Source organism: Engystomops pustulosus, chromosome 10 (assembly GCF_040894005.1).
Source record: "Engystomops pustulosus chromosome 10, aEngPut4.maternal, whole genome shotgun sequence".
Taxonomy (NCBI): Eukaryota; Metazoa; Chordata; class Amphibia; order Anura; family Leptodactylidae; genus Engystomops; species Engystomops pustulosus.
In genome coordinates this window covers 98,427,800-98,455,073 of record NC_092420.1, presented here as the reverse complement: position 1 = coordinate 98,455,073, position 27,274 = coordinate 98,427,800, and the positions used below count along the sequence as shown (strand labels likewise).

General features: G+C 45.1%; 1 protein-coding gene across 2 annotated transcripts; it reads right to left on the bottom strand.

The window, feature by feature from the left end:
- Positions 1-1,429: 1,429 nt before the first annotated feature.
- MIER1 (MIER1 transcriptional regulator) lies at positions 1,430-27,086 on the bottom strand. Of its 2 annotated transcripts, none has more exons than XM_072128693.1 (13): positions 26,953-27,086; positions 20,952-20,976; positions 19,499-19,644; positions 15,812-15,967; positions 15,392-15,521; positions 13,091-13,155; positions 12,508-12,580; positions 12,022-12,173; positions 9,571-9,652; positions 6,305-6,399; positions 5,692-5,819; positions 5,463-5,602; positions 1,430-4,817 (listed from the first exon to the last, which is right to left on the bottom strand). In XM_072128693.1, exons 1-13 carry the CDS (start codon positions 26,959-26,961, stop codon positions 4,519-4,521), a joined length of 1,500 nt encoding a protein of 499 aa, XP_071984794.1. In that variant the 5' UTR covers positions 26,962-27,086; the 3' UTR covers positions 1,430-4,518. The 2 variants fall into 2 exon arrangements, with proteins under 2 accessions (XP_071984794.1, XP_071984795.1); XM_072128694.1 differs by having other exon boundaries at positions 15,410-15,521.
- Between the last annotated feature and the right edge of the window lie 188 nt (positions 27,087-27,274).

Here is a 27,274-nt window from a genome sequence, read left to right as displayed (position 1 = left end):
CTCTCCAGGGACAATACATAACACTGGCTGCAGAGAGCGCAGAGCACAGCAGTGTCAGGTCTGATTACACCTCTCCAGGGACAATACATAACACTGGCTGCAGAGAGCACAGAAGTGTGAGCACACCCCCCAGTGTAGTTGGAGAAACTACAATCCTAGAATATAAATCCACATTTCACAGTCCTACAGCTACACTCCCGTAGTGCACTTGGTGAAGCTACAATCCTGGAATATAGATTCACATATCACAGTCCTGCTGCTACTAACATACACAAAGGTCTGATTACACATCTCTCCAGGGACAATACTGAACACTGGCTGCAGTCTACATGGTCACAGCTACTGACAAGTTCCCTTTTAGATGCAAAACTGCACCATGTGAACAAAGACAATTTTTAAAGCCCCCAATCATTGCAGAATATGTCGGCAGCTTATTAGTTATGCTGTGGAAAGGTGACAAATCTATACAAGGAGGCTGAAGCTTTCTACTATACATTCATTACCACTCTCGGGCTTTATTCACATTAACATATCGGGCCCGTATATACATCTCCCATACATCGCAATGACCTCACGGCGCCGTATGGGAGCGGTACGGTGCCCATAGAAAGAGGACATGTATCTTTCTCCAGAATATGGCGCCGTGCACCATATATTCCTATGGAGAGGGGCGCCGCTCACCCCCTCCTCTCCCCGGCACTGCCGTGTGCTCGCCTTACTATGGCATGGTGGGCAATTGCAGTGTGAATAAAGCCTTGCAGCCAAATATCACAGAACTTTACCATTATGTAGCAGGGAATCCGGGGAAGACCCATAAGAGACTTCCAGAAAGTCCCTAAACTAAATGATCATGGATTGTAACTCGGCTCCTACACAGCTGAAACGACATTTGGGAAGTCTGACAGCTCTAACAAAAACTTGTTGCTAAAAGTTTCCAGTCTCCATCAGACTTGTCAGGGCCGACTACTTTGTATCAGGGTTCATTCTCCGTTTTCACCCCCAAGCAGCTGCCCATGGGATAATAGGACGGGTTAGATCATTTTTAAGTGCTATGGGGGGGGGGGGGGGGGTGCATTGTTGTCAGGTATCTGTCAGTGATTTAACCCACTATCCTGATACATAATACATCTCTGCACGGCTGAGCATGCATGTGCGGGAGGGGAAGTGAGGAGATATATATATATATACCAGCCGATCAAGTGTTCTGATCACAGCTCTGTGAAGCGTTTTCTCATCTTCAGGTCATAGGCTGCACATCTTCTAAGACTATAAAGCAGAGCCAAACATGGGCGACACCTGTAAGACAAGCCTGAATATTGCTACAAATCAAAATTAAAAAAAATTCACATTTCTAAAAGTTTAGGCCATTCGTGCAATAATACAAGAACACAGTGTGGCGATTCGCTCATGAAAGACAAGCTGGAAATCGTATAGCAGTAGATGCCGTATTATTAAGCAGTGAAATTAATCATGATCCATGATGTACAAAGTGTAAACACAATTCATATTGGATTAACATTGGATTCCTGGAGAAAGAGGGGGAGAAAGAAAGATACTACACTTCATAGAAACTCCGGCTATAATCATCATGCAGATGTAGGTACAATGAAACGTGAACATTGGACGGGCCGTTCTCTATAAAGTGGTTGCACAAACTTTCTTGCCTATCGCTATATACATGATATACGGATGTACAGAAACCATTACTACTACACGGCAGTCATTTTAATGGTTGGACTTGCCAGATCAGAAGCTGCTAATATTTAGCATAATGTCTATGTATCCTAAGAGTGTATATGCAAAGAAGGGGGGTTATAGTAGTGCAACAACCCCGGCAATGACAAAAGGTAACATTGTGTAGAAACCAACTTTATAGAAAAAGCCCCTAAATGCCATTATATGATTATAAAAAAAGGTGAACAGAAATAGTAATTTTTTTTTGTTGCTGTAACATCCACTTGTATATATGCAAAGCAGAAGAACCTGTGAGCTTTAAGTTTGGTTACCGTATATATTTGAGTATAAGCCGAAACCCCTAATTTCAACACAAAAAAAACTGGGAAAACCTATTGACTTGAGTATAAGCAGAGGGTGGGAAATGCATTGGTCACAGCCTCACAGTATATAGCCAGCAAGCCCCTGTAGTAGGGAAAAAAAGACATAAAAATAACACTGTACTCATCTTTCTGACGTCCCCCGTACATCCTCTGTCTCCTATGCTGCCTCGGGTCCTTCGGCTTCTCTTCGGGTCTTCGTGCTTGGGCGGCACACAGAATGACGTCAGCCGCTTGCCAACGTCATTGTTTGTGAGCCGCCGGCATCCCGAGGGGACCGGAACTTCACAAAGAGGAGCAGAAGAACCCGAGGAGGAGCAGAAGAACCCGAGGAGGAGCAGAAGAACCCGAGGAGGAGCAGAAGAACCCGAGGAGGAGCAGAAGAACCCGAGGAGGAGCAGAAGAACCCGAGGAGGAGCAGAAGTACCTGAGGCGGCACCAGAGCATCGGAGACAGAAGAGGGCCTACAGGTGACGTCAGCAAGGGGAGTTTATTTTTTTAGTTGACTCTAGTATAAGCCGAGTTAGGGTTTTTGAGCACAGATTTTGTGCTGAAAGACTCGGCTTATACTCGAGTACATACAGTATTTTTTTGGTTATGCATTAGGGCTGGCAATTAAAAGCACATTATAATAGGTCTCATTTCTAAAGAGCATCAAAAGGACATTTCTATTTTTCTAGAAGTAGTAGTTGAAATAAAATCTGAGCTTTCATTAGATGCTAGAAACCATCTTTATGGTTAGGTTGGTTTCACCAGGGCAAGACCAGTCAAGGAAACCGACTGCCTACTTATGGGACTAGTGCCTCAATTCATGGCATCATGCAAAATTATAATGCCATGAGCTGGAGTCGTCTTACTCAGTGTGAATGTAACCTAAGGCTGCTTTCTCACAAACGTATGCGGGCATATGGGACATGCACAGAAGAGGAGCGCAGCGCTCACCCCTCCCCTCTCCATTGGGATGCAAGGCCATGCAAACTGAGAAAACTAGAACAAGTTCCATCTTTTCCCTGTGTACGGTGCCTCACGTATTGGGTACCGTACCGCCACTGGGAGCCTATATATGTCCCCGGTCATGTGAATGAATCCTTACACTGATTTAATAAATAACCCCCCCAAAAATGTCAACTAGCTACAGATATTCCCTGCTATATCACCAGTGAGGTCTTGTAACTCAAAACATAGCGATGTGACGGAAAATGAGGCAATGGTGGCCTGGATTTCGTGCGAAGGTTGAAATCTACCGTATGCTGCGCTTTGCATCGGACCTGCTCCAAATTCTAAAACTGCAATGCTAATAATTACTTTGCAGTTTTTATTTTGGTTTTAAGCGACTTATTAATTATTGTCGCATCATTTAAAAATATCAAACCAAGAGCCCAAACTCCTGCCGTTCCATTAGTCCCCGGGCAAGGACCTCATTCTGCTATACTATAACGGTATACAATAATTTGTAATAATAATAACAATAAGGATCTTATTGTACTACAAGTTTTCTCATTAGAAGGATCCCATGGCAGCTCTGGTAAGTCCAACTACCAAGGGTCTAGATAGATCTCAAAAGGCAACTTCATGCTCACAAGTCTTAGAATATTTGCATATATACACGTGGATGTTAATTGTACCTGTACATAAGGCAACATACATGTTACATGGCCCTTAACAAGTCATATTACACATGGAGTATTTCATGAATAACCTGCAACATGAACATATCAGCAATAAAACAGAAGGGACGAGGATCAAAAAGAAGTTTCTTTTGCAAAGAAAAAAAAAACAAAAAAAAAAAATCCATAGTTTCCAGAATATTAATTTCTCATAATAAAAGTTTATCAACTGTACAAGTTAAGAAAATTATACAAGCTTTGTTTAAGAAAAGGACAGTTCATTCAAAACATAGTTACTGTAAAAATCTCTCAAAGGCTACGAAGAAATCTGGAAAAATACACCACGTATCTTTTTTTCAGCCCAGATAGAAATAGAAAAAGACATCATTGATGTCAATAATTTACATACACAAACCTTATTTGGTTTACTCTTAACTTCTACCTATAAAAATTGGTGCCTACGACTTTCGGGGTCCACCTTTGTTTTTTTTTTTCTTTTTTTTAGCAATTTCACATCCAAAAGAGAAAGAAAAAAAAAAAAATCTTTCCAAATAATGCACAAAATGTAAAATATTAGGTTACCAGCAACTATTCACACCTAGGTTGTGGTATAAGAATACATTCTGAAGGTCCTTCCATCATGTTTCATAAAAAAAAAAAATTTTTGTAAAAATCCCAAAACGTTGTGGCTAAAACGTTTTTCAGGATTAAAAAAAAAGAAAACGACAAAGGAAAAAATATACATTAAAATAAAACTTAAGTAACCAACTGAACCCTGAAATTTCAAGACCCCTAGAAACATACTTCAAAAATGTCTCAATCATTGATGGTCGGGTGGGGAAAGGAACGTATTATCCTTAGACCTCTCCATGTGAACATATTTCCTGAGAGATTTCTGACGATCCAGGACTGTCTTTTCCGGGGCTGTCAATCCGCCGTCTCTTTGCGGATCGTTCATTGGTGTCGTCCAGCTCTTTGTCGCGGCTGTTAGCGAGGCTCAATCTGGAATCACTGGATAAAGCGTCACGGTTGTAGCCATTGGTGTCAGTCTCGTTTGAAGATGGTTCTCCGCTACTTGGGCCATTTTGGTGTCCGACTCCCGTGGCGACTTCTTCTTTATAAGTGGAAACCTCTGAGGGACCATTAACAGTAACACCTAAAAAAATCACACGCTAAAATCAGAGACGATAATGTGCCAACAGTAGGAGAAAACACCAATAACTAATCAGAGGCCGTGTAGCCGCAATAAGAACTACTGATAAAGTTATAGCGGCGCTTCCCCCTACTAGGGTAAGGCCACACATAATGGAGTTTGACAGTAAATTGCAATTACTAGAACAAATTAGCATCCTGCACATTTGGAAGGTCAGAGCACATTTGCAATATTTTTGCAACATGTGGAATAAACGTAGACTCACTTGTCCTGTCCTACGTTATGGTAATTTGCAGATCTAGACCTCCACAGCCTAATGCAATATCAAAGGCCTCATGCACACAGCCACATGGGCAAAGCACGTGACTGGGTGGATATGGAAGGGGCTTCACCGAAATACCAACAGGAATAGGACCTGCTTAACCTTCCACGGCATGGCCGCCAAGCTTGGTCACAGTGCGGAGAGACACTCTGCTCACCCCACTGTGATTGGGTGTAATAAATCTCTATGGGGACTGTGATCTGGTCGCAATGTGTGTGGCCACATCAGAGCCCACCCAATATGGTGATTTAAGCTTTGTTCACATGACAGGGTCATAAGGACAATTTTTTGGACCACAATTCTTCCAATGATGAATTTCTTTTTACCATTCTGGTTAGTGTTGGCAGCTGCGCTGTCATCCTTCTCAGACTGGCTGGTGCTACTGTTAGAGGTAGTAGGCGGAGGGGACGGAGCTCGGCTTGATGCGGCACTTTCACTCTCATCCAGTAGCCGGTCCATATAATCCCTGCATAGATAGAGTGAATATAGTGAATAGTTTTCCCCTGAAGTATTTACAACTATGACTTAAATATCCTACACACAGCGGGTACTCACGTTACACCAGGGTGCAGGTTGTATTTCTTTTTGCCGAATCTTGTTTGTTGAGCAAAGAAGTCGTATCGCTCCGACTTCTTCCACATGTAGTAAAAAGCAACGCACTCTCCGACCGATCGCGTTCTCACCTATGCAATAAATGAAAGCAACAACATGAATGAGTGAATGTCTAAGACCTCTAGTATAAACTAGTATCAACTCTGTGCAGCGCTGCCTAGTCTGTGTGCACTATATAAAGGGATACAGATGTCAGCTGTAAGGGCACATTCACACAGCTGTGCACTGGAGAATAGGTGACCACTCCCCCCCCCCTCCCATCCCCCATAGAGAACAGCATGGTCGCACACACGGGGAAAGATAGAGCATGCTCCATCTTTTCCCCGTGTGCGGCGCGGAACGGTGGCACAGTACCATCACCGGGCCGCCAACACCGTCTATGGGGACGTATATGCAACCGCGTATACATCCCCCAGACGGCCATGTGAATGTACCCTAAGGGTCTTTGGTGTGATTACTTTAATAACAACGTGTCTGCAATGTTGTTATTAAATGGCATAGCATTTTAAATAAAATATATTCTTCCCGTATGTATTGAGCATGAACGCATTACTACCTTGTTTGCTTGTATCAAGTGGAAATCTTTCCCGTATGCTTTTAGACCTTGTTCAAAGTTTCGACATTCTTCTTCAGTCCACACGGAAAGCTCTTCTGCGGGGGAAGAAAACAAAAAAATGTCATACATTCCCCTATAAGGTTTCCTAGAAGAGATATTCTAAACCAAATGCTATTGACAAGAATCATTAATCATAAACGTTACATATTGTTCCTCCTGCCGTTGACTTTATTTCAAACAAACAAAATTACTTCCTGGCCTCATAGTTCACACGCCATAGATACAAGCAATACTGCAGCGACCACATGCACATTATCAAGCAAGGAACATGCAGGGACCACCAGACCTCTGGCCACGGAGCAGCAGCTTAATAGAAGCCAAATTTGAGCCAAAACCAGGAGTGGACACGCACCAACAGGTGTCACATGTGGTTGTGCCTCACAATACCAGGTACAAAAATGTAAACTGGTCACAACTGAGACATTTTAAGTTGAAACTGCAGACAAACTCTTTAACCCCTTATCACCGACCAGACTATTTTTTAGAATCTGACATGTGTCACGATAATTGGTTTTAACTTCGGAAGCTTTAACATTTCCAGGTGAGTTTGAGATTGTACTTCATGTTATTAGTAAAATTTAAGTGATATGCTTTGCGTTTCGTTCTTAAAATTTGGCAAAAGTTTGAAAATGAAGAATTTTTCCAAAGTTTGAAATGTTCTGCTTTCCAGACAGATAGTTAAAGGGAACCTGTCATCAGGGACCTCATTTTTCACTGAAGACAGGTTGTAGAAGCTCATTACACCTGCAGTGCACATCTGCCTTTTCTAAGCATTTGCATTACAATAAAATTGTGTGTTATAAATTACCTTGCACCGTGACAGAATCCTCTGTGTAGTCCCTGGGGTTGGGCTTTGGTTTGGATGCATTTCAAAAAACATGTGACTTGTCAGACTCCTCAGCTCTCAGCCCCCACGTTTGTGCTCCTGTACAGCTCCTCCCTCTCCCACTCATGTCAGCTCTCAAGGCTGTGAGCTCTGTGAATGAGCAGGAGGGAGGAGCTGTACAGGAGCACAAAGGCGGGGGCTGAGAGCTGAGGAGTGAGCAGCACAGACAAGTCACATGTTTTTTGAAATGCATCCAAACCAAAAACCAACCACTGGGACTACACAGAGGGTGCAAGGTAGGTTATATTATATTGTGATGCAAATGCTTAGAAATGACAGAGGGGCATTTTTGCACTGCAGCTGTCACGGGCTGCTGAAACCTGTTGATGGTGAAAATGAGGTCCCTGGTGACAGGTTCCCTTTAAACTACCGAAATTTTTTTAATAACGAATATTTCTAGAATGTCTGCTTCATGATGACATGTTTTTTTTTTTTTAAGTATTCTTATTTTTCTAGAAGGTGATGAGGCCTAGAACTTTAGGAGCTATTGCTTTTAGGGACAACTCAGCTTTCAAGTGACTTTAAAAAGGCCTAAATGATACTAGAACCCCATAAGTTACCCCACTATAGAAACTACACACCCCTACGTGTGTAAAACGTCTATTAAGTCCATTAACCCTTTAAGTGTTTCACATGGGTTGAAGCAAAATAAAAGTGCAAATTTAGAAACTTAAATTATTTGGTGGAAAATACATTCATTTAGGCCAAAAATGACACTTTCACAATGAATTAAAATGATGAAAGGCTCTGTAGATTTTGATGCCCAATTTCTCCTGAGTACCGATACCCTATATGTGGTGGTGACTGCTGTATGGGTGCACGGCCGGGCATGGAATGGAAGACGCACCATTCACAGCAGATTTGTATTGTCACATTGTACCGAGTATAAAATTTGTATTTTTTTTGGTAAGGAGAACATTTGAGACTTATTATTTGCGGTGTGAAATGCAATTTATAGATAATTAATTTGGGGGGGGGGGGGGGTCTATCGCTTATTCACAAGATTGTATTAACCATTTCAAGGGGGACACAAAACAAAATCAATTTTTATTTTGGATTTTTAGCACTTTTTTCCCCGTTTGCCATTTCATAAAAATAATATTTTATCTGTATCTAATAAGACATTACTGTAATTGTAATGAACCAGAAAATAGAGTTTTTCTTATCTTTGCTCAATTTTACTGAGCAAAACCAATACTGGAGAAAATCACTTTTTGTTTGTATCGACAACTTCTGTATTTTTCTGTTGACAGATCTGGTAGAGGGCTAATTTTTTGCAAAAAGAGTTGTTCTTTTCAGTAGTATCATTTTAGTGCGCGCAACTTTTTTGATAGCTTTTTAGAACATTTTCTGTGAGGTATTTGATGAAAAATTGTAAATTACTGGAAGTTTTTTTTTTTTTTTTTACACCAACACGGTGATACCAAATGCATACACATGTATTGTAGTGTATATTGTAAGTAACTGAGCATGCTCAGTTAGTTACAGCTGGTTCTGGGTAGGAGACAGAACCCGGCGTGCAGAGGAAGGCAGGATCGGAACAAACCAGGGGGTTAAAGCCACAAAGGTTACACTTAGGCCCGTTCCACACTTGCGAGTGTGATGCGATGAACTCGCATCACACTCGCAACGCATGCTCCTGGGAACGCACGGCCCGAACGCTGCACCGCGGGAGTGAACTGACATGCTGAGTTCACTCCCGCGGTGCAGCGTTTGGGCGTTGCGTTCCTGGCAGCATGCGTTGCGAGTGTGATGCGAGTTCATCGCATCACACTCGCAAGTGTGGAACAGGCCTTACACACCAGGGGTTAAACACCCGGATCTGGTCCCAGGTGCTAGTGCCGGGTCTGGGCTGTAATGACACAGTCCGCCCCCGGTACTAGCAAGTCGTCATGAGCCTTAATCTTCCGACACACCGATGTAGAAAGGCAACGCATCAGAAGAAGCACCCTTAATGGCCGTCGTAATAACCCAATACAACGGTTATTAAGGGGTTAAATGCGCTTGGCTGACTTAGGTTCTTACTTAAATTATCTGTCTCTTGATTTTGGACCTTATTGCCTAAGTGAGGTTCTGTTTACAAAATCAAAAACCAATAATACTGTATCCGTGTTTCAGACTCGTAGCTCGATGTTGCTTTAATCCTTTGCCAGATGAAACACACAACATAATAACACGATTGTTGATACTAAGCTCTATAGGTTCCAATTATCTAGTGAAGTTACACTCATGGGGATTGGATACTGTTCCAATGAGATTGGTAACCGTTACATATGGCAATAGTCACAGAGCCGCTCTTAGTAAAGGATAACTCGCTTACCACGTGCTGCTTTCACATTAAACCTCAGTCTTCTTAAAGCTTCTTCTGTGTCAAAATTGCATTTCACCAACTCATAGAGGGCCTGAAAGGTAGAGAGGACTAGTTTAGAACGATTATTTGGAAAATGTATCCTAGTGATAGGATCTGCACATATTGACAACATGCAAGTCATATTCACAATTTGTGTGGTATTGGTTAGGGACCTTTTAACCCCTTCCTGCCAACGCCCTTTTGCAAGTTTGTGTTTCCATTTTTTGCTTGTCTCCTTTAAAAATCCTTAACTTCATTTTTATTCATGCAGAGAGCCTTATTAAAGGGGGTTTTCCACAAAAGAAAATTCTCACATTTCAATCCCCTAGTGATGTTAACACAATAAAGATAATTTTTTTTTTACAATTTTACTCATTGTTATTGCTGTTTTAGCTCCTATCACTCCCTAGACTGCTCAGTGCAAAATCTGAGGGTGTGGGCGGGGCCTCTCTAAAAAAAAAAAAAAAAAAACAAAAAAAAAAACACATAATCCATTTCGTTTTTTGGGGTGACAATGTGGTTAGATTATCAGGGTACAAAGTATATATACACTTTGATGCGCAAGATGATTACACAAAGGCTGACAGACCATTACACTATTACACTGTGAGCTCTGCTACATCTCACAGACATGTGCCTGCCTCCCCCTTCCCCTGGATCACTTATCTCCTTGTAGTTTGTAGCCTTCCTCTCTGCTCACGATCTCCTGGCAGGAAGCAATCAGTGAGGGACACAGAAATCTCATCTGCACGATCTCACACAAAAATCGAAGATGGCGGCCACCCGACCCAATGTCAAAAGTTCTATGGGAAACTGAAATTGTGTACAGCAGGACTTTGAAATGCTGTATTTTTGTTAATAAAAAAAGAATTCGAGAATGTGTAATTCTGTTATCCATATAGACTCAGGAGAACTGAAACTTGTCTGCGTGGGAATATCCCTTTAAGGGCTTGTTTTCTGCGTAACCAATTGTACGTGTTAGTGGCAGTATTTCATTTTCTCTGTCTGTGCGATTACAGGGAAACTTACAAAAGGTTTTATTTGGCTTCAGTAGGTTTATTTTTGTACAAAGGGCTTTAATTTTTAAAGTCTTCATTTTGCCCTATTCTGATGCTAATAACTTTCTTACTAATGGAGCTGTGTGAGGCGTCATTTTGGGGACTATACGACCTTTTGATCACTTTCTATGAAATTTTTTATATGTTGCAAAAGAAACATGTTCCAGAAAAAGCGTTTAGGACATATTGGTGCTATTTTCTGCTACAGGATTCACCCCCTGCCAATAACAGTTTTTATACATTGGCAAAAAAGTCCACAGCAGCAGAGCGTTAGAAATCCCAAAAACAAGGGGGGTGCAGCGTCTCACACTCCGGACAGAGTTATGACAATACAGGCAGTCCCCGGGTTACATACAAGATAGGGTCTGTAGGTTTGTTCTTAAGTTGAGTTTGTATGCAAGTCGGAACTGTATATTTTATTATTGTTATCCCAGACAGAACGTTTTTTGGCCTCTGTGACAATTGGATTTTAAAAATGTTGGGTTGTCATAAGAATCAGGATTAACACTAAAGCTTCATTACAGACGCCTGTGATAACTGTTACAGCTGATCATTGTAGCCTAGGACTAAAGTACAGGAAATTACCAATATCCAGAGGTCCGTTTGTAACTAGGGGTCGTCTGTAAGTCGAGTGTTCTTAAGTAGGGGACCGCCTGTATATGATATATTGATAGATATTCCAAAATGCCCGATCTAACAGGTTTATGATTTTTATCATTTATTTTAATATAAGTTCTAGGGAAATGGGAGGGTGATTTGAACTGTTAGGGTTTTTATCACTTTTAATTTTTTTTTACTGTATTTCTCAATCCCCTAGGGTGCTTTAACCCTAGAGGGTCTTATCACTTAAACAATATACTGCAATACTACAGTATTGCAGTATATTGTAAATTCACATGACCTGTAGAGGCAGCGGACAGCAGGTTCCTTTACAGATCCTGCTACGGAACCATACATTAGGGTTGTAGCTGTCATAGCAACCTGGCGATGCCCACCTATGACGTCAGCGGGGCACCACCAGCATTTAAGTGCCGCCACTTAAGATGGCAGCATGTAAGGGGTTAACACCCGCGATCGATGCCAGCTGCATAATGCATCTAACACCCGCTGTGTACATCCTTAACAGACATTTGATGTACAGTTTGAGGTCACACGCCGAAAAGGGATTTAGGACAGTCTGGCACAAATTTATGGGGGGAGGGACCTTCTCTAAATGCTTTGTGTGGATTTGGGACAGTTAAACGTCCACCAATACATTTATTCTGGTAGAACTAGGGGAATACTAAGAAATATACATCATTTTCAGATGAACCTATAAATATGTCAGCAGACTAAATACATTATATAAAACAAAAAACCACACCTGCTCATTGTCCTTTATGTGTGCTCCCTCAGGGATCGCCTCCAGGCCCTTCTCCTCCCCAGTTCTTCTTGAGGCTTCATTGAGAAAATCAATCACTCTTTCCTCCACTACAAAATCTGGATTCCACAGCAATTGGTCGTCATTCTCATACACTGCAATGAAAATGAAGTCAGATGTAAAGCGACACATATCTGATATTAATATACATCTTACAGAAGCTGAGGAGGCAAAAGGCAGGCCCCATAGGCAAGTGGCATGATCAGAACTGGTGAACCAGAGCTAAGGTCACACAATGTTACCAAACTACTAAAAGATGGTTAAAATAACAGAATTGTAAGTTACGGAATAATATATGCATGAATACACAAGTTCTGTACACACATGTCGTGTTATTTAGCAAAATTAATTATTCATAATCTAGAAAATAATTTGTCGTCTTAATGTATTTCCGCCTCATTTAGTGTATTTCCCAGGTCAGAAACTCACCTTTATCAGCATCTTTGTATCTACACATTCCAACAGGAATTTCAGCTTGAAACATTGACCCCACCATAATCTCCTAAAGGAAATAAAAGAACACAAATGTAGTTAATGCATCAGAATGTGTGTAATAGGTTCTTTAGGTTTGTTCTTAAGTTGAATTTGTATGCAAGTCGGAACTGTATACTTTATTACTTTATCATTGTAACCCCAGCCAAACTTTTTTTGTTCTTTGTGACAATTGGATTTTTAAAATGTTGGATTGTCAAAAGAACCAGGGTTAACAATAAATCTTAATTACTGACACCTGTGATAACTGTTATGGCTGTTTATTGTAGCCTGGGACTGAAGTACAGAAAATTACCAAAATCCAGAGGTCCGTTTGTAACTAGGGGTCGTCTGTAAGTCGAAAAGCTACAGTAGTGGACCGCCTGTACTTACAAAGCTAAGCAGGGTAAAGGGACAGTGACAACAGTTTAAAACTCTTCACCTTGTCACTTATTTTCCTGATAAGCTAAAAGGTCCCAAACATCCACCCATCACACATCTAATAGTCTACACATGGAAATTAGTTATTTCAATGATTTACCTTTTTCCAGTCTTCAGAAGGAATATAATCTTCATCATCCTCGGATTCTTCTTCAATTTCATTATCTGTATTTAAAAATAATTATATATAAATTTAATCTGCTAGAATCATTTTTTAAAGCTTATTTGTTACAAAAAAAAAACAAAACAAAAAAAAAAAAAAAAACACACAACATCTGACATCCTGGAAGTGGATATGAAACTGTCGACACCACCAATGATTGATAAAATAACGCGACCAGGTGAATGATGTGTCCCTTTAACGCCTCATTCAGATGGGCCTGTCCAGTGCGCATGCTAAAAAAAATGCAGACTTGTAATGTCTGTGTGCAGGGCTTATTGTATCCACATCTGGAGGTCACCCTTAAAAAAATTAAATAAAAAAAAAAATGGATGATTTTCTAATTACTTTTTGCCTTGCATTATGGGTTGCCTAGCAACAAATGAGGAAAAAAAACAGAACACATATGGATGTCATCCATATGCTGTCCGTTTTTCTTTGCAAAGCTTCGCTCCCTGTGATGTCATGGAAGACCTGAGGCTGTGTCATTTTAACACATTCATTACAACGTGCGATTTGCACATTGTAATGTATGAGGAGGAAAATTCCCATATACTGCCATACTGTAGTATGGCAGTATATGGTAGGATCAATCGGACAACCTAGGGTTAAAAAGTACTCGAGGTTCTGAAATATAGTAAAAATAATACTGTATATACTCGAGTGTAAGCCGACCCGAGTATAAGCCGAGACCCCTAATTTTACCACCAAAAACTGGGAAAACCTATTGACTCGAGTATAAGCCAAGAGTGTAGTATACAGCCAGCCTGCCCCCTCATGTATACAGCCAGCCTGCCCCCTCATGTATACAGCCAGCCTGCCCCCTCATGTATACAGCCAGCCTGCCCCCTCATGTATACAGCCAGCCTGCCCCCCTGTATGTTGAGCACATTTAAAAAAATAAACTTAATTCTCACCTTCCGGCGATACTCACCCCCGATCCTCAACGGTGGCCCTCGATCCCCGGCAGCGGCTTCTTTCTTCGAATCTTGACGGCGGAGTCGCATCCATGCGATCTCCCCGCCAGCGCTCACTATGATGCGGCGGCGTCGCCGCTGATGACGTCACACCGCTGCATCATAGTAAGCGCCGGCGGGGAGATCGCATGGACACGACTCCGTCGGCAAAAGAAGAAAGAAGACAGCCGCCGCCGGGGATCGGGGGCGAGTATCGCCGGAAGGTGAGAACTAAGTTTATTTATTTAATGTGCTGAACTTCGGGAGCCGCCGCCGGTGGATCCGGGCACCGGAGGGCGAGTATTAAAATGTATTTAATAATAAATACCGGCAACTATTAATTGTAATTTGTTACACAGAAAACAAGCCCTCGCACAGCTCTGTACAGGGAAAAAAACTAAAAAGGGCCAAGTCGTTAAAGGAAACCTACCACTTGATCCCGGCCGTATGACCTCCTCACCCCACCCTCTAGGGCTCTTTGCCACTGATCCCAGGACATATTGGGGCAGATTTATCAAGCAGTCTGAAAGTCAGAATATTTCCAGTTGCCCATGGCAACCAATCACAGCTCCCCTTTAAAATATTCATGAGCACTGGTGAAATGAAAGCTGAGCTGTGATTGGTTGCCACGGGCAACTGGAAATATTCTGACTTTCAGACTGCTTGATAAATCTGCCCCATTTTGTTTAGGGACAAAAACGATAGTCTAGGCAAAAATAGGATTCTATAATGTATACAAATGAGGCTTCGGCGTTTCACTTACATCACCAATTACGTCTGGCAATTCCGCGCACCTCTGGTATTTAATCATGCACTGCAACTTTGTTGCATTCCTCCTCCTTGGACCGAGAGGCGGTGACGTCACTCGGCTCTCCTCGTGCATGTGCAGGCAGCGAATCTCGCACAGCTGCAATGTGTCACCGGCTGTGCAAGATTCACTGACTGCGCATGCGCGAGAAGTGCCGAGAGCCGAGTGACGTCACCAGCTCTCGGTCCAAGGAGGAGGAACACAACAAAGTTGGAGACGTGCACGGAATTGCCAGGGTAACGCAAGTGAAGCGCCGAAGCCTCATTTCTATAGATTATAGCATAGAATCCTTTTTTTGCTTAAACAATCAGTTTTATCCCTAAACAAAATATGTCCTGGGGTCAGTGGTACAGAGCCCAGAGGGTGGTGTGAGGAGGTCATACGGCCGGGATCAAGTGGTAGGTTTCCGTTAAGGGGTTAAAAAGGCATTTTGCACTATTTTAAAATAGTGAAAAGGCCAAAAAACAAGTTACTGACTTGCATCAAAATACTTGCAGCGTCTAGGACGGATAACTTCTTGCGCGTCTTGAGTAACTGATGGCGCGGGGTCATCATTGGAGGAATGAGTCTCATCTTCCTGACCGGAAGAATCTTTCACAGCTTCATCCTGGAGGGAAGAAAATATAGTCAATGGTTATTAACGCTGTTCTTGGACTCTTGAGTGGGATTGAGGCCGCGTTCACACGTGGAGTTTACATTGAGTTTTGAAACAATACAACAGCTGAGAAGAGGAGATTTGTCCTAATTGCTGTTAACATTTCTGTTGTATTGTGCTTCAAAATGCAATGTAAACATCACATGTGAACGCAGCCTGATAAATGAGAACATGTAACCATCACTTTTTATTTACTTTGGTTAATGTTTGTCCCCCTAAAATAAGATTTTGTATCCAGGCACCTTATTCTCCCCACTGCAGCCACTGTTCCCGTCATTTTCTTCCTCTTCTTCCTCCTCCTCTTCCTCTTCTTCTTCCTCTTCATCTTCTCCAGGCATAGGTACGGTGCTGCCATAGCCATAGAGCCTCAGTAATTCGTGAATGGGCATTTCACTTTCCTGTGATCACATAATAAACACTTATAAGAAGTTAGGTTTATTTTTAATTAGGACAATGTACAAATAGCATAAGCATTGGAGGAACACATTGCCCGATTGGAGTCACATGTTTTTTGAAATGCATCCAAACCAAAGCCCAGCCCCTGTGACTACCCCAGGATTCTGTCAGGATGCAAGAGTAAGTTATAACACACAATTATATTGTAATGCAAATGCTTAGACAAGGCAGGAAGACATCTGTGCACTGCAGGTGTGAGGGGCTTCTGCAACCTGTCTGTAGTGACAATGAGGTCCCTGGTGACAGGTTCCCTTTAAATTCACCTCCACTTTTAGACAAAGGATAATAAAAACCCATGTGCTTCTATCCAGCACATGCATATTTGTAATCTAGACAGCAAGCCTTGTCTACACTACACGATAAAAAAAACATTTCCATAATTGTCCCGCTTGCCCCAGACTATACATATTATAAATCAAAACGACTGTCACGCACTAGAGCAGTGGCTCTCAACCTTTCTAATGCTGTTACCCCACAATACAGTTCCTCATGTTGCAGTGACCCCAAACCATGTACAAGAATATTGTATTTGTCCCAAAAAATGCAATAAAATTGTGGCTCCGATGGCTTTAGGCGACCCCTGTGTTTTGGTCATTCGACCCCTGCCGGGGTCGCGACCCACAGGTTGAGAACCGCTGCACTAGAGCATTAAATCTCAATAGTCATTTAGAAAACAGACAAAATCTACTATACATTACAAAGAGAACATTTTCTCTCTCCAATCATTTGTAACTTTGACCACCCAAAAAAACTAAAGGTCCCTTTGCTTTAAAAAGAAAAAAAGTTAAAATTTTACAGTATTGCACAAAAAAAAGGAAGTTGTGGCAAATTCATTAACCCCTTCATGACTGCCACACGGCTATATACATCCTCCATGCTCGTGCCCCGTGCAGAAAGGACATTTACAAACGTCATGACAGTGACCAACTTCAAATATCTCCTGAACCGAGAGACACAATTTTGATGTCATATTAAACAGGAAAATCTCCCCTTTGGTACGATATATGGATTGTGTATAGAGGCCTCAAAGAACCAGAAATATCCATCCGTAAATTTGTACTAAAAAGGGCTCATTTCACAAAACTGTTCCTTACCTGGTTAAAAAAACCTTAAGAACGGAGCATTAATGTAACAATATAAAAATCCCATTGATTTCAATGTAAATGTTATGTCGTCCGTTACGGTCAGTTTGGCCGGATCCGTTATCCATGCGTCTTTTTCAAATGGAGGAAAACTATGTCAGTCTCCATCATTTTTTCTGTCCAAAAAAACGCACGGATGCCGGATCCCTGCCTACACGGAACATAACAAAGACATAAAATTTACATTGATGTAGATGGGATTTTTAATTGATAGGTTAAAGCAGTGATGGGCAACCTTTTGAGCCTGGTGTGTCAAAATTCGACAAAAAACCGAGCATAACTCGGGTGGTGTGTCACCTTGACAAAAAAACATAATTTTTTGATATTTATAGTTTAAATAACAAATATGTATACTATTTAACTTCTAGGGTACTTTAACTGTAGGTTGTCTGATTGATCCTACAGTATGGCAGTATATGGGGATTTTCCCAATCATCTATTACTATGTGCAAATCGCACATTGTACTAGATCGGTTACAATCAGACAGGTGTGGAAATGCTTAGTAACCTGCAACCTTTAAGTCATGAAAGTTCATAGGTTATAGCGAGGGCTCAGGCGCCGCTGTCTGACACACAAGCCCTGATGACTGTCTTCTATCATACAGTCACTGACATTACTCACTGTATGATATCTTGCATGTATGATGAGAGTGGTTGTCCTCCCTTGCCCCTGTTGTGGAGATGGTCAGTGTAGAGGTGGCAGCTGCTGGGTCATCACACAAAGCAGCAGCGATGTGACCTCTGACTGTGCTGCCATCCTCCCCCCACCACAACTATCAGGAGCTGCAGAGGAGCCTCCTGGGTGTATGGCCGGGTCAGCTCTCCTGCTGTGCCCCATGCTGATACCTGTGCTGAGTGGAGACACTAGGCACAGCTCACACATGGGGAGGGGCTGGCCCGGGGGAGGAGGAGGGTATAGTTCTGGAAGCTCAGTGCAATCTCTCAGCCTCCCGGCTACTGCACCTGGTCATGTAGGATGAAACTTAACTCTCAGGCAGCCGTGTGTCAGTGAAAATGCCTACGCGTGTCAGCACTGACACGCGTGTCATAGGTTAGCCATCACTGGGTTAAAGCTCCATTATTTACTTTTTTCAAACAGAGGTAAGAAACGTCTCCGATGCAGCAGTGTTACCCTGCTAGCGTTATAGGAACCCTCCAATAACGCTAGCAGACACGCTGGACCACGCTGTAAGCAGTCGGGCATATTCATAAGTGGGTGGGTCTAGGGGCGATGACTGCCACATGAAGCTCAGCAGTCACTGGCAGCCTATAGGGTGAGAGGGGCGGTCCGGGATAGAGCACCGCTTTGAGCACGGTCCGATGTTCCTATTGTACATCGCGGCAGTGTCTGCTTGCGTTATTGGAGGGTTCCGATAACGCTAGCAGTGTAACACACTGCTGCATCGGAGATAGCAAGCAGCTCCTAATGATTTTTTTTAATGGGCGACAGGTCCTCTTTAAGTGTGGAAGTCTCCAGTTCTGTGAAGCATCCATAGAAAATTCTCATATCATCTTAAAGGTTTAATATGACACCAGAATTGTTTTCTAAGTGCAAGGGTTCAGGAGTTTGAAGTGCACCCCCTCCAGCCCATCAGATGAAGGCAGAATATAGAAGGAGCTGCAGTAAAGACTTTCACTTTGCACAAGTACATGCACCCTCTGCATATGTATCTGAAACTGGGAAAGGGTGATGGAATAATTCTGTACATATTTAGACCATATTTTGTTAGTGAAAAGTTACTTCTTATTAAAATAAATGTGAAAATTTACAAAAAAGCTACATTAGTAGTCAATTATTGGCAAATTATTAAAAAAAATGTATTAAAACTATCCAATCAAGTTAAAGTCTCACATGTCTTGGAAAAAAAAAAAAAAAAACAACAACAAAGTAAAAATTATTATGATATGTAAAGATTTTCCAAAGAAGCGCCTAGCAGAACTTCAAAAATTTACCTGCCCATCAATGCCCATCGGTCACAGAGGGGTTAAAAAAAAATGCTCCGGTCATTAAAGCCTATTAAGGCCTGATCAGAAAGGGGTTAAAAAGAGATTGACTATATTTAGACGGCATCGGAGAAGCGATGTGGAAATAATTTGATCATTTCAGATTGCGCAATTCTGTTAAAAATATCAAGAAAATAAAAACCCACAAACAAAAATCTGGTGAGTGAAAAATCGTCAGACAAATTTCCAGTCTGGACTTTGGTCAGAGAGCGGTTACCGGGCGACCTATGGCATATTCCTGTAGATCACACTACATATTATAAGAACACAGCAAAGCCGTAAACTGCACATACAAGGTAATAAAACACAGAGCTGAAGCGTCCTCACCCGCTCCAGGTGCTCAATCTCAGAGGTGAAATTCACTTCTCCTTCCATTAACTCTTCCTCCTCCAACGTTCGCTCATCGTCAAACTCGTGAACCAGCATGTCGGCCGACGGATCAAACTCATGGTCGTCGGATGTAGCCGAGCCTCCTGGATACAAAGATCAAAGCTGGTAAACTCAGTCAGGAGGAGAAAGTTTCAGTAGTTTACAAGTAAAATGTAAAAAAAGGGGAAAAAAAATCAAAAAACACAACAGATACATCTGAATTGATTTATATTATTTATCCTTTTACGTAACACACGGCTTGCATCGGCCACACTCCATTTCTAAAATACTGCTAGATACATAGTATTTATTGCACTGAAAACACACATGTAGCGGCTTAAAGGAAATCTCCCGTCAGAATCCATCCTGATCCTGACCAGGGACATTACTCATAGATCCAGGCACCGGGACTCTCCTTATATTTGGTATCCATGCTAAGGAGACTGAAGAACTCTTTGGGGACGTTACCAGAGCCCCTCCGTTCTGCAGATTCACAGGCAGTTAGGGTGTGCAGGAGCACAGGCCCCCTCCCACGGTGTGCTGAAACTTCCTGTTTTGCAGTGAGAACAGTGTAACAGCCTGTGAAGCTACAGCAGAGGGGCACAGGGTGATTAGCATAATTTTAAAAGTTGATTTTAGAAGGAGGCAAAGGATACAAATATAAGAAGGTTGAGAAGCCGTTACTATCTGCAGCTATGAACGCCACGTAACTAGCTGGATCAGAGGTCCTGCTCATCCATAGGTTACTACTGGGACTGTATGGTCCCAAAAGATGAATGGGGCGTCACAGTTCACATCTGGTATGTATCATAAGAGGTAGGAGCTAATGTAGTAGTTCAGTATATTTTTTTACAGTACATTTATTTTTAATAGAAATGGACCACCCCTTTAAACCTATGCATATATACCATGCAAGAGGCCGAAGAAAACCATGAACAACCTGAGCACAGGCCGGATGAGGATATTTATTTTACTGACACACAATCCAGCCGATGGCCTATTCCCTAGGCGCAAAGTATTGGGGTACAAGTGAATTAAAATATTCCCGATCCCGGTCTCTGTTCATTTCCACCAGTGAGATGAATTCTGTAAAATCGGACAACCCCTTTAAATAAGGAAACTAGTAAGTAATTAGAGAAATCACTCTTATACAGAGGGGGAAATATATTAATTCTTCATAAATACTGCAGCTATTTATAGAAACAAAGAGATGACATACGATCTACATGTGAACCACCGGAGCACCGAGAAAGCGCGGACGCCCCGACAGCCGCAACGATTAATGCCGGGCTAAGAATAACATCTCGTAGGAGCCGCCGCGCTGAGCGAGTACAGAATGTGCCGCGGGAAACAATGAGAAATAATTCAATTATTTGCCACTAATGTAGTTAAGAATAAAATGTACGTTTACCTGGGCTTGCATTCCCAAGAGAAGGCTGAAAGACAAAACAGAACGCGTTAGTCAGGACGGAGGGTTTCATACACAAGAAGGGAAAATGGTGGGGGGGGGGGGGTGTTTAAAAATGTAAAAGCTTTAATAATTATATGCCAAATAATTCCATAAAACATTGGATAATGCGGATGCTCTACTAAGGGGGCAATAACCTCTTATACAGGACGTGGCGAACGCTAAACGCTTTCCTTATACAACGATGAATATGTACATGAGCCCCTGAGCCGACCAATAACGTCATCAGAACACAGTGTCGTTTTCATGTTATTATGCCTTAGCACAATCCAAAGCTACAGATGTATTCACGCACAAATGTATTACTCTATACAGCGCTACATTTACAGGTATTCAAAATTATTTCCCCTTAACGCCAAGGGGCTGTGAAGAGGGTGTGGCCAGCGGTGGAGTGGGCCGGCATAGGGCAGCCCCGCCCCCTCTCTACAGCCAGCAATCTAGTGTAGGATTACACTGACGTATCATACGCTGGCACTTGATAAATGTCCCCCATTGTCACAGTCTCCAGCCTGTATTACAATGTAACTTCTCTGTCAGTTGTTGGAGTGAGACACAAAACCGTAAGAAACTCGCTATGACAATAAAATATACAGACTGCGCAGATGAGGGATTTAATTGCATTTGAACCCAGGGGGACATAGGGGGTAATAAGCGACTTCTCGGTTACCCATCCATCACAAGAACAGACCTACAGCAAAACGGGGGAGCAGGGGGTCCCATTCATACAAGTCGTGCTGTATGGGAGCATTTCATTGCTTAAAGGGGTCTTCTCCTCTCATCTGGGCATTTACATTCAGTTTCATTAATCTGACATATAAAAACATTTCTTCAATTAGAGGTTATTAAAAAAAATTGCCTGTGTGAAGATAACTTTTCATAAAATGTAGTGATATGGTCCCTTAGAAACAAGACAGTGTCCTTGGATACAGCCACCTCTGATGGAGGGATTTCAGAAAGAAACAAAAGGTTTCAGTCCGGGAGTTACTTTGGTACTTCCCGTAGTAATGATCGCTGAAGCCAGAAGGTCATGCGGGACTCAATAGCGCATGTCTGGCAACCGATGCCCGAGTGCAGGGTGGTCGTATCCGAGACAACATGGCTACATTTATGAGAAATTATCTTCATCCAATTGAAGAAATGTTTACAAATGGCAAATGAATTAAATGTAAATGCCCAGATTGGAAAACCTTTTTACTGGAGTTCTATAATTTTATTAGAACTGTGAAAATAAAGACCAAGATAACAAATAATTAAATAAAAGACAGAAAAAGCGATAAGACCATGTTAAAAATCTTTCCCTGCCAATAACAAACATTAACAGAACTGCAACACGTCAACAAAAGAAACTTTATTATAGGGAACAGGAGCGGAGAGAACGGACCCTCGATACTGTCAGTACGGGAAATCCCATGTAGAAAACCCTTGAGATACTTCCTGCATCAGAAAAATAACATAAGACATAAAAACAACCACCAAAAGGGAAAAAATCTAAACTTTGTTAAAATTAAAGAAATGAATACAAAAGTGTTTCTTTGTTAATCTCTTTACTTGCAGAGAACATTGGGTGGGATAAGTCGGGGGGGGGGGGACTCAAAATTCTATATAAAGAGATATAGATGATATAGATATATCGCGAAACATTTTGCTAAGCAACCAATTTATTAATAATGAAGGGGAGGGAAAAAAAAAAAAAAGGAAGAGGTCAAGAACTTGACTCAAAAGTGATAAACTGGACACCGAACATACAGGCACAGAAGACATTGGTAACTGACTGAACGGCTGAGCAGCTCTCCAGCATGTACCGGTATGTTGGCTGCACATCTTATATACTTTATCTGTAAGTGTCACCAGGGACTTCCCTTAGGCATCTCAAGCATCGCCGGTCCTTATACCCCGCCCATACGTAGCATTAACAATTCAGACGGCACTTTGAAGTGTTCCCCAAGGCTGACATACTAGTTATACTGAGCGGGTGGCTCCTCCACTTACTCACAGGTTTGGCGGTTCCCCCTCCCCACAGTTCTGTCAGTTCCCCTGGCTCTGGGTGGCAGGTGATCCCCCCCTTAGGTGTGGGGGTACAGGGTGGTGTGAGGTTTGGCGGTTCCCCCCTCCCCGCAGTTCGGTCAGTCCCCCCGGGTCTGAGTGGCAGAGGGTCCCACCCTCAGGTCTGGGGGCACAGGGTGGTCTCAAGTGTGGGGGGTTCTCCCTCTCAGGTGTAGGGGGCACAGGGTGGTCTGAGGTTTGGTGACCCCCCCCCCCCTCCCCTCCCCACAGTTCTGTCAGTCCCCCCGGGTCTGAGTGGCAGGGTCTGGGGGTTCCCCCTCTCGGGTGTGGGGGGCACAGGGTGGTGTCTGGTTTGGCGGTTCCCCCCTCCCCGCAGTTCGGTCAGTCCCCCTGGGTCTGGGTGGCAGGTGGTCCCACCCTCAGGTCTGGGGGCACAGGGTGGTCTCAAGTGTGGGGGTTCTCCCTCAGGTGTAGGGGGCACAGGGTGGTCTGAGGTTTGGTGCCCCCCCCCCCTCCACACAGTTCTGTCAGTCCCCCGGTTCTGAGTGGTAGGGTCTGGGGGTTCCCCCTCTCAGGTGTGGGGGCACAGGGTGGTCTGAGGTTTGGTGCCCCCCCCCTCCCCACAGTTCTGTCAGTCCCCCGAGTCTGAGTGGCAGGGTCTGGGGGTTCCCCCTCTCAGGTGTGGGGGGCACAGGGTGGTGTCAGGTTTGGCGGTTCCCCCCTCCCCGCAGTTCGGTCAGTCCCCCTGGGTCTGGGTGGCCTCAGGTGTGGGGGTTCTCCTGTTGGTGTGGGGGTCCCGTTGTTCCCCAACACTGACATACTAGTTATACTGAGCGGGTGACTCCTCCACTTGGCTGTGAGTTTCTATCACCCACCTGCCTAGTCGTGCTGAGCCCTTCATCCCAATCCATTTACTACGGGACAATATATTTAGGGGATTCTCCATTTCTTTAGATGTCTGTCTGCTTCATTTTCTAGACTGTGCACCAAAACTCCATAAATCAGTCATCTTTACCGCTAGTAATATTGTCCCACGGTGACTACATGATGACAGTACAGGATCCTAGGGTCACAGGTAAGCCAAGGACCCTGCAACAAACCCCACGCCGAAGGGTTAAGGAAATGTGTCAAAACATTGGGCACAACTGACCTGTACCCGGCACAATACCAACACATGGAACAAGAATGAAAGTATAAGAACATTTCCTGCAGGGTCCGTGTGGCCTATAGCTACCAGTCACCTGTACTACAGCTCTGTTTGGGAAGCAAAATGAGTGGGTTTCCTCTGGGTCCTCCGGTTTCCTACCACACTCCAAAACATACTGGTAGGTTGATGAGATTATGAGCCCCATTGGGAACAGGGAAGGGGAGGTAGAAGTTTAATGCTATTTTAACCCTGTGCTATCAGTCCAGGGGGTCTATCGCAGGCAGCGCCATTAGAAACACGTAATGACCCATCCTTAGGCCCTTCCCCTACGTAGAGGGGTCCACAAGTCCCTGGGAAGAGGAAGCAGTTACATTGCTGATCCCTCAGTCCTATCCTTATATACTCCGGTCTGTGTAATGGCAGAATTATATGTCCCGGTGCCAGAGCTGGACACAAGGGCATCACCGTGCCCCCAGGCTGAAGGGCAGAAATATTATAGGAACGTTCCCGTATCTTGGAAAGCAATGACCAAATCCACAGAACACAACTAACGCCCCCTAGAGGAGGTACCACTGATTTAATAAAGCAGGTTATAAGGTCAGGGTTCAAGTGTGATGGGGTGCAAATAGGCTCTGCATCAGTTATTAGTGTCAGTTGTTTGTCAGGGTTTAGGAAAGTATGGTGGATGGGCTCTGTCAGGATTTAGAACAGGAGGTCAGAAGTATTTACCGGCAGAGCGTTCAGGGATCGGGTTTTGGATCTGACTGATTTGGGGCAGGTGCTCTCTCAGCTTTGGGTTCATAGGGCTCAAGGGAAAAGCAAAGGCTCCAAAAATTTCCTAATATTTAGGGAGGTGGAGCGCTCAGGTCTCCACATGCTCAGATGACCCGGGTCAGAAAATCTCCTTAGCAATGGGGTCAGGGTCCCCAAGGGTGTAGGTCACCTGGGGCAGCAGTTTGGGCAGAGGTCTCCCAGGTTTGGGCGGATTTCCCCGGAGGGGTCTCACTGGAGTTCGGAGAGGGCTGCATTAGGTTTGGTCCTTCCCTTCAGGCTCATCGCTGATGGAAGCCATGATACATGGAGTCAGGCTTGGGGTTCCCCCTCAGATTGTGGGGGCAGGGTTGTCACCCTTAGGAAAGGTGGTTAACCTAAAGTTAGGGGTGGGATCCCCTTAGATTGTGGGAGGACAGGGTGGTCACCTCGAGTTTTGTGCTGCCCCCCCCCCCTTCCAGGTCTGAGTGCCAGGGGGTCCCCCCCCTCTTAGGTCTGGGGGCACAGGGTGGTCTGAGGTTTGGTGCCCCCCCCCCCTCTCAGGTCTGGATGGCAGGGGGTCCCCACCCCTCAGGTGTGGGGGTACAAGGTGGTCTTAGGTTTGGCGGTCCCCCCTTCTCTTAGGTCTGGGGGCACAGGGTGGTCTGAGGTTTGGCGGTCCCCGCCTCCCCGTAGTTCTGTCAGTTGTCCCCGGGTCTAGGTGGCAGGGGGTCCCCCCCTCAGGTGTGGGGGGCACAGGGAGTCGTCCCCCTCCTCTCAGGTGTGGGGGGCACAGGGAGTCGTCCCCCTCCTCTCAGGTGTGGGGGGCACAGGGAGTCGTCCCCCTCCTCTCAGGTGTGGGGGGCACAGGGAGTCGTCCCCCTCCTCTCAGGTGTGGGGGGCACAGGGAGTCGTCCCCCTCCTCTCAGGTGTGGGGGGCACAGGGAGTCGTCCCCCTCCTCTCAGGTGTGGGGGGCACAGGGAGACGTCCCCCTCCTCTCAGGTGTGGGGGGCACAGGGAGTCGTCCCCCTCCTCTCAGGTGTGGGGGGCACAGGGAGTCGTCCCCCTCCTCTCAGGTGTGGGGGTACAGGGTGGTCTCAGGTGTCCCCCCGGGTCTGGTTGGCAGGGGGTCCCCCCCTCAGGTGTCGGGGTACAGGGTGGTCTCAGGTGTCTCCCCGGGTCCGGGTGGCAGGGTGTCCCCCCCTCAGGTGTGGGGGTACAGGGTGGTCTCAGGTGTCTCCCCGGGTCCGGGTGGCAGGGGGTCCCCCCTCAGGTGTGGGGGTACAGGGTGGTCTCAGGTGTCCCCCCAGGTCCGGGTGGCAGGGGTTCCCCCTCCTCAGGTGTGGGGGTACAGGGTGGTCTCAGGTGTCTCCCCGGGTCCGGGTGGCAGGGGGTCCCCCCCCTCAGGTGTGGGGGTACAGGGTGGTCTCAGGTGTCTCCCCGGGTCCGGGTGGCAGGGGGTCCCCCCCTCAGGTGTCGGGGTACAGGGTGGTCTCAGGTGTCTCCCCGGGTCCGGGAGGCAGGGGGTCCCGCCCTCAGGTGTGGGGGGCACAGGGAGGTCTCAGGTTTGGCGGTTCCCCCCTCCCCGCAGTTCTGTCAGGTCCCCCCTCAGGTGTGGGGGTACAGGGTGGTCTCAGGTGTCTCCCCGGGTCCGGGTGGCAGGGCCCCCCCCCTCAGGTGTGGGGTACACAGGGTGGTCTCAGGTGTTTCCCCCCTCCCCTTAGTCCTGTCAGCTCCCCCTGGTCCGGGATGGCGGAGGGGCAGCGGTTTCCCGCCCAGGCTGCTCTGGCGGTGCCGGGTGCGGGCGCTAGGCCGGAGCCCCGGGAGGAGCGGGCACTCCCCGCCGCAGGAGCCGCAGCTCGGGCAGAAGTTTCAGAGCGCGGGATGGGGCGGCGGAAGCAACAAGTGGCGGGAGGGGAGGCCGGGCCCGGGGCTGAGCTGCGGACGTGTCCCGGGAGGAGGAGGACGCCCCGCGCCGCCGCCATGTCCACCGCACGGTAACCAGTCACCGGGGAGAAGGTTCTGACGAGTTTCCTCCTTACCTCCGCCATATTTGCCGAACTGACGGGTCACATCGCGGGTCAGCGCAAGAGCCCGGATGGAGGCGGAAGCGGCCGGAGCGGTGACCGCCAGGGGGCGCAGCCAATGGAAGCGCGGGCGAGGGCGGGGCCCGGAGGGGGTGGAGCTTCCGCCAAACTTAGAAGGGGCGGGACGCAGCGTTACTATGGTGACAGGGAACGCGCTGAGGAGAATCTGCCCGAACCGAGACCGAGGAGAAGGGAGACATGTCCGGCCCGACCCGACCACGAGCACAGAGACCCGGCAACAGCGTGTAAGTGACCCGAGCCCAGGCATAGTCATGTG

Coding starts and splice junctions, on each gene's coding strand:
- MIER1 (XM_072128693.1), bottom strand. Junction 13,156..15,391: donor CTGCAAGTATTTTGATGCAA/GTCAGTAACTTG, acceptor TTTTAAATACAG/ATAATGAAATTGAAGAAGAA. Junction 12,581..13,090: donor CTTCTGAAGACTGGAAAAAG/GTAAATCATTGA, acceptor TATTTCCTTTAG/GAGATTATGGTGGGGTCAAT.